Source organism: Branchiostoma belcheri, unplaced genomic scaffold (genome assembly GCF_001625305.1).
Source record: "Branchiostoma belcheri isolate BF01 breed outbred unplaced genomic scaffold, Haploidv18h27 scaffold56, whole genome shotgun sequence".
In the NCBI taxonomy this organism is placed as follows: domain Eukaryota; kingdom Metazoa; phylum Chordata; class Leptocardii; order Amphioxiformes; family Branchiostomatidae; genus Branchiostoma; species Branchiostoma belcheri.
Genome location: NW_017804198.1, coordinates 2,176,143 through 2,191,716, shown reverse-complemented (window position 1 = coordinate 2,191,716; position 15,574 = coordinate 2,176,143). Strand labels below are relative to the sequence as shown.

The following is a 15,574-nucleotide window of genomic DNA, read 5'->3' as shown; positions in this document are numbered from 1 at the left end:
GCAGACGCACCCCTACAATTACGAGGCGAATTGGAATGGTCCAGAAAAACGCGTTGTTTGGAATAGCAGTGGGGGGGTAAAAGTTCATGCAGATACGGGGTGGTTTTTATAAGTGGTTCCAGATGTTTTTGCCCATGGTTAAGAGATGCCAAGTTTTTTTGGAAGATGTTCGCAGCCAAAACGCATTCTTCCGTACGTCGCATTTCTGTGTAATTTCGCATGTGGTGTTGCATTATGTCCGGGATGATGCACGTCTTTTATTTTACCGTAGCTGTTTTGATATTGGAGTAAATGCATATTTTAGAAACATCCCTACTTTTACAATCCTGTGGAATAGGCCGTAGGTTTAGGCAGTTGTCTGGTAGCAGAGGTTCTCCAAGCAGATATCCCGGGTATCTGACCGGCGGAAGTAACACTCGCGGTGCTAGCCGCGACTGTTGCTGGAATTTGACCTGTTCCAGTCGCGCTTAATAAGTAACAGGCACGGTAAGACGGTGTCTTCGTTAATAGTGACACGACCATGATAGTCCGATTTTTATGTGAATGCAATGATTGTGTGTGTGTAATCAAAATGAACTTCAAACTTGAAGCACAGTATCTTTACACGCCCTGGGAGCAGTAATGGATTTAGGTTTTTTATGTTTTATGCTTGTGACGCGCCCTTATTGTATTAACCGTTGCCTAATTATAATGTCTGCACAGTAGGTCTGGCGTTGACCCTTGGGATTGTTTTTGCTGAAATATATAAATCTTCACGGAGGCTGTCGCCTATGGCTTCTTGTTGTATGTTGTGTTTATGTAAAAAAATTATGTAAACATTTATAGCGCACAAGGACACTTTTTATTGTTATTGTTGGGCTTAACACCTAAGAAAACCTCTCAAAACTGTGGCAAAGCTGTTTTCCTACCTTGAGGCAGGATCATCTGAAGCAGTCCTTTCATGATGTGGTACTGCCCCCTGTCATGTGTTAGGTGTACTGCAGCTATGAAGTGTGTCCCAGCCTTCTGTACCTCACCACCTACCAGGTACAACAGGCCTGTAGTCAGCTGGCACGACACCACGGACAGTAACTGTGGTGCAAAACAACACATTATGTAGTTAAGTATCTGCTGAAGGACTCCGACTTTACTGTTTGTCAGAGGCACTGCACACCGCCACAATAATATATGGGGAATAATGGTGTGAAATTCACACTAATGGAGATCTTGATCACACAAACATCCAATACTATACCTTTGCAGTATTGCCTGGGTTGGTGGCTGCCGTGAGTGTTGCAGTGAGCTGCTGACATAACTGGAGAATGTTGTCTGTAGTCAGGACAAGTCCACAGTACTGGCACCACACCTGTACAACATAACCCAGGAACAACTCACCCTGCACCAGGTAGGGGGGCCAGGGACACAGGGGGTCAACCTCACTCTTGTACTGAAGAATGTCTGAAGATGGGAGAAAAAAACAACACTTTACTGGTAAGATTAAAAACATAAGATGGCATACATGGCATACATTACAGTTTTTTTTTTAAAGTTGACCTAAACATAAAAAGGTGTGTATTTGATATGTTTAGACCTTAGAGAATACAGCCCCAACTTTCATTTTTCAGGCGATACAGTAATGAAATACCGGATTAGGGACGTGTTTACATTTTGTTCCTGTAGAGTCCCTGTAGGCAGAACAAATTAAAGGTCATATTGGGTTATGGACGAGTCCACTTTTTGGGGGGGGGGTAAGATGGTGAGTTGTCTTTTGTTTTTATGGATCAACTGAGAGTAATTAAAGAAGAAAACTTATAGAATTGTTTGCACAAATAATCTTTAATCTAGTTTAAAATTTATAATTCAGTCTACATCATATTTTTTACCAAAGTAAGAAGTCTAAGAAGAGTAATTTTCTGAGGACCATATGGCCACAATGGAGCATGCTGCCAAGTCACGCAAGCTTGAAAGAAAGCCAAACTCTTACTGAGAAAATAGTTTTTGGTCACGTATTGATTCAGAACTTGCAACTGGGCCCTTTTTCACCTTAAAATCAGATATTTATTGGGTATTTCTACATTTGACAGCAGTGGATAAAGCTTACTTGCACTGGTCTGGTGCACACTGGTAAAAAAGGAGGCCTAGGTGTATTGCTAATATGAGGGCCTGCATGGGGGATAGTGATTACGAATTACGCAAAATTTATGCCGCCGAATTACGTTAAAGTCTCAGAGCTCATTACGACTTTACGCTTTGCAGCTAATGTACTGTTACGAATTATGTTGATTTTTGCGGAGGCTGGCTACGAATTACCAAGTCTAAAAAGGCCTGATTACACCTTACAAAAAAGGGTATGCAGGCCCTCTATAAATATAAGTAATCTATTATACTTAGTCACAGTTTACATTGTCATGGGACTAACTGCTGACTTAGGTATGACAACATGGAAAGTCCCAGCTGAGTCTGAGGAATTAAACCCAAAACTCTGCTGACACAGTGAGAAAGAAGCAAGTCCCTAGACCCAGGCAGCTGTGGAGTCACTGTCATCCAGGTGAGATTTGCATGACTTTTTGTACTGTAGTTGAGTCTGTTCAGCTTGGCAAGTTACAGAGGCTACAGGGGTTTATAAATGCTTCTGAATCAGTGTTAGAAATACCCACCCGCAGTCTGCAGAGCCTTTTTCAATATTGCAGAAGAAAAATTAAGCAACCTGCAACATTGCACTGACAAATCAGGCTAGGGGTTTTGGTATAATATTGTTAAAGAGCTTTGTGTTTACTACTGACTCTAATATACTAGCATTTTAAATTGCATTTAAAATGTTTGCCAACATGCAATTTTACATGTATATGCCATGGGTTTAGGTCCAGTCTTATAAGTGTGTACTAGTATTTGCAGAAAGCATTTCCAATTGCTTCTTTTATGTTTAGGCCACACCAATTTAATTTGTTGTTTCTCAGATTCGCCCTGTCCATTTTTTTCTGATTTGCAAAAAAAAAGAAAAAAAAAAATTTTTAGGTTCTTAATGAAAGACATATTTTGGCCCCAACGGTTGAAGAAAGTCATTTTCTTCCAAGTTGTTAAAGTTTTTACAATGTAACAAGGCAACTTTGTTCCATTTAAAGTTCAAAATCTATTGTTTTAATTATAAACTAGCCTGGTATGTTGATTTCATGGCTCATATTGTAACAGGCTATCATGGGGTGCCTTGGCCTGTTTTTTTTTTTTCGCCCTGTCGCTTCATAATTTTTTTGAAAAAAATCCAAGAAACAACAAATTAGCTTGGTGTGGACTTATGTTTTATGTCATTGTTATTACAGAACACAAAAATGTCTGACAACAATATGACCAGCCTGGCAGCCAAATTACAGGATTTAGAGTTGTGCCTCAACAGTTGCCACAGCCAAGAACATGGCTATGGGCAGGCACTGAGAGAAGCCATTCTTTCCAGGGACCTCTTCATGGAGGTAGAAGTCCTGAAAAGTCTTGGAGACCTGCATCTTCAAAAAGGCAAGCTTACTAAAGATTCAGAAGAGTTTGACAAGGCTGCTGCCCTGTATGCTGCTGCCTTACTGTGCTGCAAAGAGCCAGAAATTGGTCAAACTCTGCAACACCGTATTCACTACATGGAGAAACTCTCCCGACAACTGCTGCAGGGGTACACTCCACAGTATCAGAGATTGTCACCAGACATTTCTGAATGTAATGTCTCAAGGGTGGCAGAGATTTGCTACAATTTAGACAGAGAAGTTGGTAAACTGTGGAAATCTGTTGAAGACACTTACACAGAAGCATTAGTAACTGCAATAGAAAATAGTGATGTATTCTTAGAGCTTGAGAGTTTAAAATCTCTCGGAGATTTCTACCTTCAGAAAGGCAAGAAAACCTCCGATATATCCCAGTTCTTCAAGGCAGCTGCCATGTACAACAAGGCCCTGACAAGATGTGAGGATCCTGAGACAAAACTAACCCTACGTCATCGCATCAGTTATGCAGAGAAGATCAGGGAAGCAGTGAGAATGGTGAGAACCTTAAGGGTTTACTTTTCACTTGTACAAAATGTATACGGATACTTCATCCAGTTTATGACATTGTCATTCACAGGTAGTTTATGTATTATCATAAGGCCCTTTACATGTAACTTCTCACATCATACAATCAGTGTACAGGCAAAAAGGTTTTTTACTCCATGAAGGAGGTCTGGACCTCCGGACGGAGTGTTGTGAACAGCCGTTTTTTAGTTCTGTTCTCAATCTGCAAAATATAAAACTTCATGGATAATTGTCGCCAATGGACACTTGTTTATTTACTTCATTAGGTTACCACAAAACAAGGCTCATGGGAGCCACGCATAATGTTTTGAGTTACAGTACAGCCAGTGAGGACAGATGTTTGTTGACCTTAGACTTGAAAAGCTTTAATAAGGTTATACTCATAAGGGAAACAATCCAGCTCAAACAATCACAAGGTAGCTTATTCCAAAGTGATGTTGTTCTGGGTTAAAAATGGTTTGTAGGACACCGTATATATAGAAGACTATGGGGATAACAAGATCTGTGAAATACAGATTACATTGTACATCTTGCAGCAGCCAAGACCAAGAGAAAAGAGATCATCCCTGGGACACCAGTTTGGGAACATGACGAGACCTGATGTTACACAGAGCCGTAATATAAAGAGGTGGGGATACCTTCACTTACTGTGACTTATTTATAGATACAGTAATTAACTGTTGAGCTTTATCTTTTGAAAAGTTAGCATTATAACAATGATTATATTATGATAATACTCGTACTTAGTCACCTAACAATAACCCAATTACACATTCAATTCTGTCTTTTCTGTCAGTCAGCTGCAGTACAAAGACCACATGAAGGAAGGTGAATCATCCCTTGACAGGGCAGACCTGGACTCAGCAGAGAAGCACTTTGCAGCTGCACTCAAGACAGTACACATGCCAGGTACAGGACATTGAAACATTTCAAACATTGAAATACAATGAACAATGATACCAACAGTGACTGAGCCAAAAAAGTCTTCTAAATTTAAAGAAATTCCATTTTCTGTTAGCATTATGATTTGAAATCAGTCACCCCAGGTCATTGCCTGTATTGTTACTCTAACTAACAGGTAATATGTCCAACATTGGATTTTTCTTCAGACCCCAAAGCCCAGCAGTACCAGAGAGAGGTGGAGCCCCTGTGCAAGTTGGGGGATGTCTACAGTAAGCGAGGTCAGCAGACAGGAGACGGGGGAGACTTGGTCAAAGCAGCAGCACTTTACCGTGCAGCAATAGCCAGGTCAGAGGATCAAGTCCTCAATAGTAACAAAGCAAGAGCTATTACAGAGGTAGAGAAATCATTTCTGAAATATGTTTTGAACACTCATTATGATAAGAGCCTAGACAACACAGATAAACATAAGAAACAGCTGAAGGAGATGCGAGACCAGATCAAGCTGGAGATGGAAACCATTGACCAGCAGCTGGATCCCTATGCACTGGATGAAAGTGACCCACGTGTCAAAGAGATAGAAGCAAAACGAGCTCAGGCTGTCAGGCAGTTGTTTGAGTGGATTACACAACAAAGGAAGGAGTTCATCAGCCAGCTAGTAGATGAGTGTATTGGGTTAATGGGTCCACTTCCCTGTAAGTATGCCCTGATAGGTTTGGGTTCACAGGCCACAGGACTGGTAACTCCATACTCAGACCTGGAGTTTGCCATCTTGGTAGAAGAAGAAAGGGAAGAATGTCTTGTGTATTTCTGTAACCTCACCCACTATCTACACCTCAAGGCGGTCAACCTGGGAGAAACCATTCTCCCAGCACTGGGAATAAAATACTCTCAATGACTTCTACTCTCAGAATCCACTTGACAACTGGTACTATGACTCTGTTACACCTCGTGGGTTTGCATTTGATGGCTCCATGCCAAAGGCAAGCAAGACTCCACTGGGTAGGCAAGGAACCAGTAAACTCATCTGCACCCCAAACAACATGGCTTCAAAACTACAAATGGATGCCACATTGTATCTGAAGGAAGGATATCACCTTGCCACAATCTTGAGAAACCCATGCCTGATAGCAGGGGACCAGGAGTTGATCGAAACATATATGGCTATCACAATGAAGGTACTGCAAGCTGATGGGGGGCAAATGTCTCAACAACTGGCAGAGGAGACACAGAGGGAGAACATCAGAAAACTATTATATAGTGATGAGGAAACAATCACAGCAAGGTTGATTGATGTCAAGAAAAAACTGTATCGCTTCCCAGCTTTAGCAATTGATTGCTTGGCATTGTCATCACATATTAAACCTACCACAGTTTGGAAGATGATAGAAGAGATGGAAAAGAAACAAGTGATCAGTGCCAACAATGCACATCACATGACAGTGCTTACCAGCATCTCAGCAGAACTCAGGCTCAGAACCTACATAGCAAATGGTGGACAGAAGGAAAACTTGTCAGCTTTGGCCTCGATGGAAACTGTACTAGATCAACATCAGGAATCATCCCTACTACCCAAAGAAGAAGTGCAAAGAAATGAAATGAAGCCAGTTTTTCATCTACCAAATGAAAGACAGCTTTTCAGATACTATCACACAGCAGTTCCTCTTAAATCTGTTTTGTCTAAATGGTCTGAAAAGAATCCAGGCCTACAGCCTTTCTCTGATTTGTATGATAATTCTCCAATAGTACAAGGACTGATGTACTGTGAGTTATGTAAATATAGACTGGCTCTCAGACACTACCACGAGGCTCTTAAGACAGCTGAAGGAACCAACACTGAGGAGATTATTCTGCTGCTTTGTGATATTGGACGTGCTAGTTTTGAGGTGGGTGATCATCACAAAGCTATCAGCTACTATGAACAGGCACTAACAATGCATGGAAAAACCAATGGGCAGAGTACAGCACATCTACTCAATGACAATGCATCCATACTGAACAACCTGGGGACAGCCTGGTCCAGCCTGGGAGATCAGAGGAAACCAATCAGCTACTATGAACAGGCACTGCAGATGTACAGAAGTATCCATGGGCAGAGTACAGAACATCCTGATATTGCCATGTCACTTGGCAACATTGGGTCAGCCTGGCACTGTCTGGGTAATTACAGGAAAGCAATTAGCTTCCATGAACAGGCACTGCAGATGTACAGAAATATCTATGGTCAGAATAAAGCACATGCTAGGATTGCCATATATCTGAACGACATGGGTCAAGCCTGGGGTTCTCTGGGTGAGTACAGAAGAGCAGTTAGCTGCTATGAAGAGGCATTACGAATGAGAAGGGACATCTATGGTCAGAGTACAGCACATCCTGACATAGCCATATCACTTGCCGCCCTGGGAACAGCCTGGCACAGTCTGGGTGATTACAAGAAAGCAATTATATACCATGAACAGGCACTTATGATGTCCAAAAGTATCTATGGTGAGACTAAAGCACATCCTCACATTGCCACATTACTGAGCAACCTGGGTGTATCCTGTGGTGCTCTGGGTGAATACAGTAGAGAAATCAGCTATTATGAACAGGCATTACAGATGGAAAGGGACATCTATGGTCAGAGTACACCACACCCTGAAATTGCCACATCACTTGGCACCCTGGGTAGAGCTTGGGGAAATATGGGCGATTACAGGAAAGCAATCAACTTCCATGAACAGGCACTTAAAATGTACAGGAGTATCTATGGCGAGGATAAAGCACATCCTTACATTGTCACAGAACTTGGCAACCTGGGTAAAGCTTGTTGTGATCAGGGTGAGTACAGGAAAGCAATTTGGTACAATGAACAGGCAATTATGATGTCCAAAAGTATCTATGGTGAGACCAAAGCACATCCTCAGATTGCCACAACACTTAGCAACCTGGGCCAAGCCTGGTGTGGTCTGCGTGAATACAGGAGGGCAGTCAGCTACTATGAGCAGGCACTACAGATGAAAAGGGACATCTATGGTCAGAGTACACCGCATCCTAACATAGCCAACAGCCTCACCAACATTGGGTCAGCCTGGCAATATCTGGGTGACTACAGGAAAGCAATCAGCTACCATGAACAGGCACTTAAAATGTACAGGGGTATCTATGGTGAGACTAAAGCACATCCTTACATTGCCACATCACTTAACAACCTAGGTGTATCATGGGGTGATCTGGGTGAATACAGGAGAGCAGTCAGCTACTATGAACAGGCACTACAGATGAGAAGGCAAATCCATGGTTATGGTGCAGCACACCCTGAAATTGCTACAGCACTCAACAACCTGGGGACAACTTTGTACAAACTCTGTGATTTCAGAGCAGCTAACAGAACGTTCCTAGAAGCTTTGGCTATGGCAAAGCAAATCTTTCCTCAGGACCAAGACCATCCATTAATAAAAAAAATTGAAAGGAACCTGGCAGAAAATCTGCGTAAGGCATCTATGGGTAACTGATGAGAAACTTCCTAATATGTTAGATAAAAATTCCATCATTCTATTTCAGTCACGTTGCTATATTTGCATAAAATAGCATTTAGAAACACAAGGAAGGGGAACAACAGATTATAAACAAAAAATGGCCTTAACCTTGAGATGGATAATCATGATTGTTAGAGAACAATGTTCTAAACAAAGGACTGTATGTCTAATAAGTTACTGGCAGTAGAGGAAAATATCATAATGTATAGATTCACATAGATGTATAGATGATGAGGCAAAAGACCTGTCAGTGAGTGTATGCCTGCACTGCATGTAAAATACACACTAGAAATGTATTATGTGTAATGTATAATGTGAAAGTTCTGACATTATTTGAAGGACGTGTTTGTGACTTTGCAATGCACGTCCTTCAAATAATGCACTTCAGCACTGGACCTGCGAAGGTTTTTATTTTTAATAAATCATTCTCTCTCTGTGGGTGCACCATATAAGATAAAAAATTAAGTAGAATGTCAGCAAAAACTAATTATTTTTCGTTTCTAAAGAAAATACTACAATGATTTTACTATTTTTCTGACACTTACAGATGTTAAGAATATGCTGAATACTAGTACTACTGTACATTTAACATCTTCAGTTGACATATGTAAACCTACAAAAATATTTGTGTGTACTGGTGCACCCACAGAAAGAAAATGGGTACACAGCTCCAAATTTGGGTGCACATGCACCCAGTATTTCGAGCCCTGATCACGAGCGGCAAAATTCTGTCATTATGGAAAGATGGATGTTGGCTAGATCACTGCTCACCAGTCATGACTACCTCACCTGGTAGAGAAATGGCCCTGCCCAGTTGTCCCCAGCTGTAGGGACCTGTCATCTGTGTCCAGTCTGCTGACAGACAGCCAAGGTCAGACAGACATCCAACAAGGACTTCATGTAGGCACAGGGTTAACCTGTGCACCTGGACAACATAAGGAAATACAGTTATCTAATCATTATCTGTATCTGTATCGCGGCAGCAGCTGGCTATATTACACCAATCGACTTGCTACACCTAACCCTTGAACTTCTAACTCTAGACATTGTTTAAAGCTATCTATGATAACGCCCCTACTGTACTTGGTGACAGTGAGTTTCACTCTGCGATAGTTCTAGGAAAGAATGAATTCTTGAACACCTCAATCCTTGGTTGACAACTCCGGTACTTAAAGGCATGGCTATTTCTTGTTCTCTTCTGGGCAGGTATAGGTACTTAGTAATTGGGACGTCCACCAGTTTATTAGTCCTTTTGTACATCGATGCATAAGTCTGGACATTTTTCTTCTGTCTTCCAGTGACACCCATTGTAGGTTACTTTTCATTTCCGTGACTTAAGTTGTATTGATGACATTACTATCTTATCACAGGATAGGAAACTTGCAACCACAACAATGAAGTTATGAACTTTTTATTCACTATTTCTGTATGCAAAGTAAAGCACTTACCAAAAGGTTTTTTATCGGTTCTAGTTAGTCTAACTAACCCTTCTCAAGTTATTGGTGAGTGCTTTCTTTTGCTTACAGAAAAGTCTTAATAAATCACTCATATGTATAATGTCAAGCAAGGTACATCAATAAAAAATTTGTATTCCTTATGAAATTAGACAAACCGATGTATTATCAGCTCCATTATATGTTTATATAACTGCCTTTAGTGGCAAGAAGAAGTTGAACCTTTACATAGTAGTTCACAGTACATTGTAAATGTATAGTAATTATTTTGTAGTAAGACATCTGTAATTTTTTGTACATGACCTAACCTATGTACTTACAAACATGTAGCTTGTAAGAGCATAAACGTACAATAAAGTCTTTCATTGAATAATACAGGCTGGGGTAATAAATGAGTTATGCACATTGTCAGGTAGAATTTGAAAGCTGTGTTTCCATGTAACTCAAGTTTAAACTCATGTAAAGCAACTTAGAGTCTTCAAGAAGTCATCTGTGCAAACTTCAAGTCTTCGTAAAAATGTTGCTTAAAAAAAGATTGGCACTTGATGCAAGCACGTCTAACCCCCGGTTTGGGGGAAAAATGATGTTTAGGCCACACCAATTTAATTTCTTGGTTAACAGATTCGCCCGCTCCATTTTTTTCTGATTTGCAAATAAAAATAAAAATTCAGAATCAACTGCAAAATGCTCATATTTTGCCCTGAACTGTTGAAAACAGTCCTTTTCTTCCTAGTTGTTAGAGTTATTCCATCTTTCAATGCAAAATTGGTATCATTAAAAGTTCAAATTTGGTGTCTTGACTTCATGGCTCCTATTGTACCATTTTGGGCCATTATAGGATGCCTAGGCCTGTTTTTATTTTTATTTTTTTTGCCGCCCGCTCCATTATTTTTCTAGAAAAATCCGTTAACCAAGAAATTAAATTGGTGTGGCCTTAAATTGGATTTAAAGCAGGCCTGAGTTTCTAACCTGTAGTTGTTTGTGATTCTTGAGAAGTTCTTGCCCCTCCAGCCATTTACACTGCAGCTGACACTCATGTGCATATCTACATGCCACGGAGGACAGCTGGTCTTCACTTCCGGCTGCTGCAGCGACGCTGGCAGCCACCCTGAGGGAGTCCAGGTCCCCTCTCCTGGCCAGGACGGCTACAGCATCACACGGCTGCTGCATGGCAAGGTAGCTGGACAACAGGATACAGGACAAGATTTGGTCAGTGGGATGTTGTAGTGGTAGTAGTGATTGGTTTATTGAAAAGAACAAAGAACATATCAGACTTGCAGTAAAAACTGAATTGTGCTGATATTTACAACTTTTGGGATTATACAATAAACAGGCGACACTTTAATTCCGGACAGACACTCTAATTCCGGACTACCTCTCACTTTTCAAGTATAGTTTGTCCTGGACAATTGACATTCCACATGGTGATGTAGAAGATGACAACAACTATGTAGATAACAGTGATAGTTCCCTAGGGATCCAGTTATTTCTGCAGATTTCTGCAGAAATCTGCAGAATTCTGCGCAGAATTCTGCACCCCGCGCAGATTTCTGCACAGAAATCTGCAGAATTCTGCAGAAATCTGCAGAATTCTGCACAGATTTCTGCGCAGAAATTCTAAATTTTTAAAAAGATTTCAACAATAACTCGAAATTGTCCCACAAAATGTATCATTATGGTGATAAGTGGTAGATTCACTCCCCTAAATGCTACTTTCAGCTTATTTTGGGTAAAAATGTCGGAAATGCATATATTTTTGCTTTTGTTCCACTTTATGACAGCCCAATACCCTGCAACGTAGCATGGGGATACATATAGCTTTGCATAAATATTATGCTAAGATTTTGCTTCCAAGTCTTGCAAAATAAAGCTTATTTTGGGTTAAAATAGTAAAAAATCTATATTATTGGCTTCTGTGCCTCTATATTACAATGTACAGTCGAATGACCTGAAATTTGGAAAGAGGATAGTGACCTTGGTGAAAGGTCGAAGAATTGGGTTTTCAGATGTTCAGGGTTGGGTTTTTAGATGCCAGCCTTATTTAGGTTATTTGGGGTAAAAATAGCCAAAAATGTATGTAACTCAGAGACCTATGTGCCACAATATTATGGCCCAATGACCTGCAAATTGGAGATTCAATGTACTTTCAAGTTGGTACCAATGTGCTTGTTCATTTGCAATTTTTCCCCTCAGGTGCAGGTTCTCAAAGGCTATCATTTTGCTTGTTTTTGCTACAAATAGCCAAAAATCTAAATACGTGTATTGTGCCTCTATGAATTGTTTGGCCTGGGAATACATGGACTGATGAAGCTTGGGAAATACTACTTTTGCTTGCAATTGTTGGCCTTTTAGTATACTTCTGATTTACATATCTATGGTCAGTTTAACAGGAACTTGATACACCCACCCCTGTCCAATGATTTTGGATTTGGCAAAAAGTGTCAACCAGGCAGACAGACCACATGTTGAGTACCCAGAGTAGGCCAGGCTGAATCCCTGGACAGCTAGTCTGACCTCATTAGCAGACAGCCATGCTGGACTAAAACAACACAGACAATTACCAGGCTGATTCTAGGGGATAGCGTGTAAACTGCAATTTTCCATCATTCCTCTTGGGTTTAAATAACTCACACTTTGGACTACTAGCTAGTCTGAAGTTTCAGCCTCAGACAGCCAGAATCCTAACTACTCACACGTAGACAGATGTTGAATGTTTGTGTCTTTACATTAAATTGTAGAAAAAGCAATCTTGCTTTCAATTACTGACATGTTAATCTACCTCATTTCTAGATAGTTACATATTCTGTAACAACTGTGCAATTCTTCTAAATGTGCTATTTTGCTTGCAAGTCAGTAAAAATTTTAGGAGGCAAAATTTGTGGACCCTGACAAGTTCATACAAACTTTTTTTGAAGTGGAGAGATGATCAGACTGGCATGCCAATTAAATGAACATGTAGTCTCCATGATCAGACATGTTCACTTTATGTTGTGCCCATGACCATGACATGCACACCCACAAGTCCCCTACCCTCAAATTGTGCAAATTTCTCTGACATCAGTTACATGTATACTCCAAAGGAAAAGACACATTTTCACAGGAGATCGTGCCAAAGCCAGTAGGGGCAAGAGAGGCCAGGAGGGCCTGCATGGGGGTGTAGTGATTACGAATTACGCAAATTTTCGCCACCAGACTACAAATTACGTCAAAATTTCAGAGCTGATTATGACTTTATGCTTTGCTCAACATGGACGCTGGGATTCCTCTTTTGGGGAGGCAGTGCCTACGGATTAGGGAGACTAAAAAGGCCAGATTACGCCTTTCAATAAAGGGCATGCAGGCCCTCATGTATACAAATGTAGGTCATCTCTTGGACCGTCCAACTGAGGAAAACGATTAGTTCTGCCAGTACTAGTATCACACCTTCCTCTGATCCTGTTCATAACATTGAATACTGGAACTGAACAAAACAAAAATACATGTATGTGAAGAGTGAAAACTTATTTGCACAAGGTGGCTGGCTAGCTTATTAATAATACTGCTAGCTAAGCTTCTGTAACATCCAAACTGTGATGTACACAATTGTGACCTGAAGGTCTGACCTCTAGCTCCCCCTGTCCCAGTGAGGAGGGGTAACCTCGAGGTCAGACTGAGGAGGCAAGGCACATGTTTTTTCAGGGATGAAGTTACATCTTGTTTGATCCCATATTTGGGGTCTCTGAAAATCCAGTTCAAATCATCCTAGTCTCTTGACTCTTGGGGGCTGCAGGAGCTCTTTCTGCCCGATTCAGCGGTTCCCTACAAAACTCCTACAGCACTTCTACCAGGGCTGTTGAGCTGGAATGGGGCCCTATTATATATATATAAACCACCATAGACTGGTTACCAGAGATGTTATAAGATGTACATGTACATGTACATGTACATGTAGATGTACTTTCCATCATGCTCTCATTACAACAGGTTTTTGTCTGACCACCTATACATGACTTTGTGCATAAGATGAGCTAACCCCAGCAGAGTCCACCTTTGTGTCCAGTGTGCTATGGGTTTGGAACCCAGGCTACCTCCAGGACTCCCATTAACAACTTTGAACAAGGAGAGCAAAATATAGGGGAAAGGATTTCAGTGTTGTATTTCAAACCCTGGTCTGCAGAGCAATGTGAATGTTTTCTTTCAATCAGTGTGGGTCCCAGGGAGAGAAAAAAACCAGGCCTGGCTGGGTCATCTGGTCTGCCAGAATGGATCACTGCAACACTGTAGGTCTTGCTTCAGTGTCTTGCCTATTCAATGTACATGTACAGGGCTCAAAATGCTGGGTGCAATGCACCTTGGAGCTGTGCACCCAATTTTTTGTGTGGGTGCACTCAGGTATTATTTGCACTAAAATATTTTCTCAGGCACATACATATAGTAGTGACAGCATATTAAATAATTCAATCATCATTACCTCCGGGGAAGGAGATATCCTTCCGCGAGGAGGTTTTACTATGGTTCGAAACATTTCTGTCAGCAGCTGTTTCTCGCGATCGGCTGGACGGATTTGTCTGTGGTTCGGTATATGTATTGCTGTTGGGCTGCAGATGATGCAGAACGTTTTTGTTTAATTGTATATGTGTTTATGGGCGTGGAAATAAAAGGTTTTTAAGTGCTCCGGACACCCCCGCCATGCTGAAAATGGAATTTACCATGTTGTTAAGGAATGGGGAGGTTTCAGTTTTGGGTCTTACCATTTAAAAGGGGTCAAACAGAGGGGTGTCTGCTTCCGATATGTATTTTGAAATATTATCGCAGTTGTATCTCGCGTTGGGGTAGACTGGACTCGGTGTATGTTCTGCTAATGGGCTGTAGATGGTGCAGGTTTTTTTTGTTTTTATTGTATATGTGTTTTGGGGCGTAAAAATCTGAAAATGGTCGCGCGCGGCGCTGGGCTGGCTGCCAGCGCAACTTCCGGGTGGGCCATGGGTCAGGGGTCAACGCCGCCTTGCGCAATCTTGGATGTTTTCGGCGTATATTACGACTTCTTAACTTACAAATACCGTGGTATACTGTCTCAGACGTTCTTGACATGCATTTTTACCGTGGGTACATGGTATGGGCTGCAGATGAAAATGTTGACCAGTCCTGTATTAACACAACCAGGAACGCTAAATCTAACACATAAAATTCAACACCATCAACTATACAGAACAAACAACATGGAAAAATATACAATAAAAAGCCCGGAGGTATAAAATCTCAGATTTTACTTGTTTCATATTAAATTTGGAAAGTGTGTCCAAAAGTCCAAATATCAAATTAGCTTTTTGATGAAAAAGAACTGTCATTGAGTCTCTGCAAGAATTATTCAAAGATTTACCTCTTTAAAGCCTTATGACAATTCCTGTTAATTTCCTCCTCATTCTCTTTCCACACAACATCATGCAGTGCTTGATGGTTCAACACAACACAAAACAAAACACTGTACAACAGCGCCCCCTACCTCCCAGGTTGAGTGCTGCATTGCTGAGGGCCTGCTTGTGTTCTCCCAGGATGTTGATGAAGTCCTGCTGAGTCATCTGTTCTCGGTCGCGGACGCCGCCCTGCTCCATCATGGAGTCCACCAGCATGTCCATCTGTTCCTGCTCCACCTCCGTGTTTACCATGTCCATCATCGACCTGGTGGGTAAACAGT

At 41.2% G+C, this 15,574-nt stretch overlaps 2 protein-coding genes across 2 annotated transcripts in view; one reads left to right on the top strand and one right to left on the bottom strand.

The window, feature by feature from the left end:
* Window positions 1-15,574, bottom strand: part of LOC109481522 (gem-associated protein 5-like) — a 66,440-nt gene that overhangs the window by 3,047 nt on the left and 47,819 nt on the right. Inside the window, exons 23-26 of the mRNA XM_019784098.1 lie at window positions 10,870-11,080; window positions 9,236-9,371; window positions 1,235-1,437; window positions 909-1,071 (exon numbers count right to left, since the gene is read on the bottom strand). Of these exons, the coding sequence (XP_019639657.1) occupies window positions 909-1,071; window positions 1,235-1,437; window positions 9,236-9,371; window positions 10,870-11,080 (713 nt within the window). The remainder of the gene's footprint in view (window positions 1-908; window positions 1,072-1,234; window positions 1,438-9,235; window positions 9,372-10,869; window positions 11,081-15,574) is intronic.
* Window positions 2,405-8,628, top strand: LOC109481577. The gene is given in 6 exon segments (XM_019784170.1): window positions 2,405-2,527; window positions 3,297-3,998; window positions 4,565-4,656; window positions 4,825-4,937; window positions 5,138-5,814; window positions 5,816-8,628. Coding segments are annotated over 5 exon segments (4,182 nt in total). The 5' UTR covers window positions 2,405-2,527; window positions 3,297-3,305; the 3' UTR covers window positions 8,423-8,628.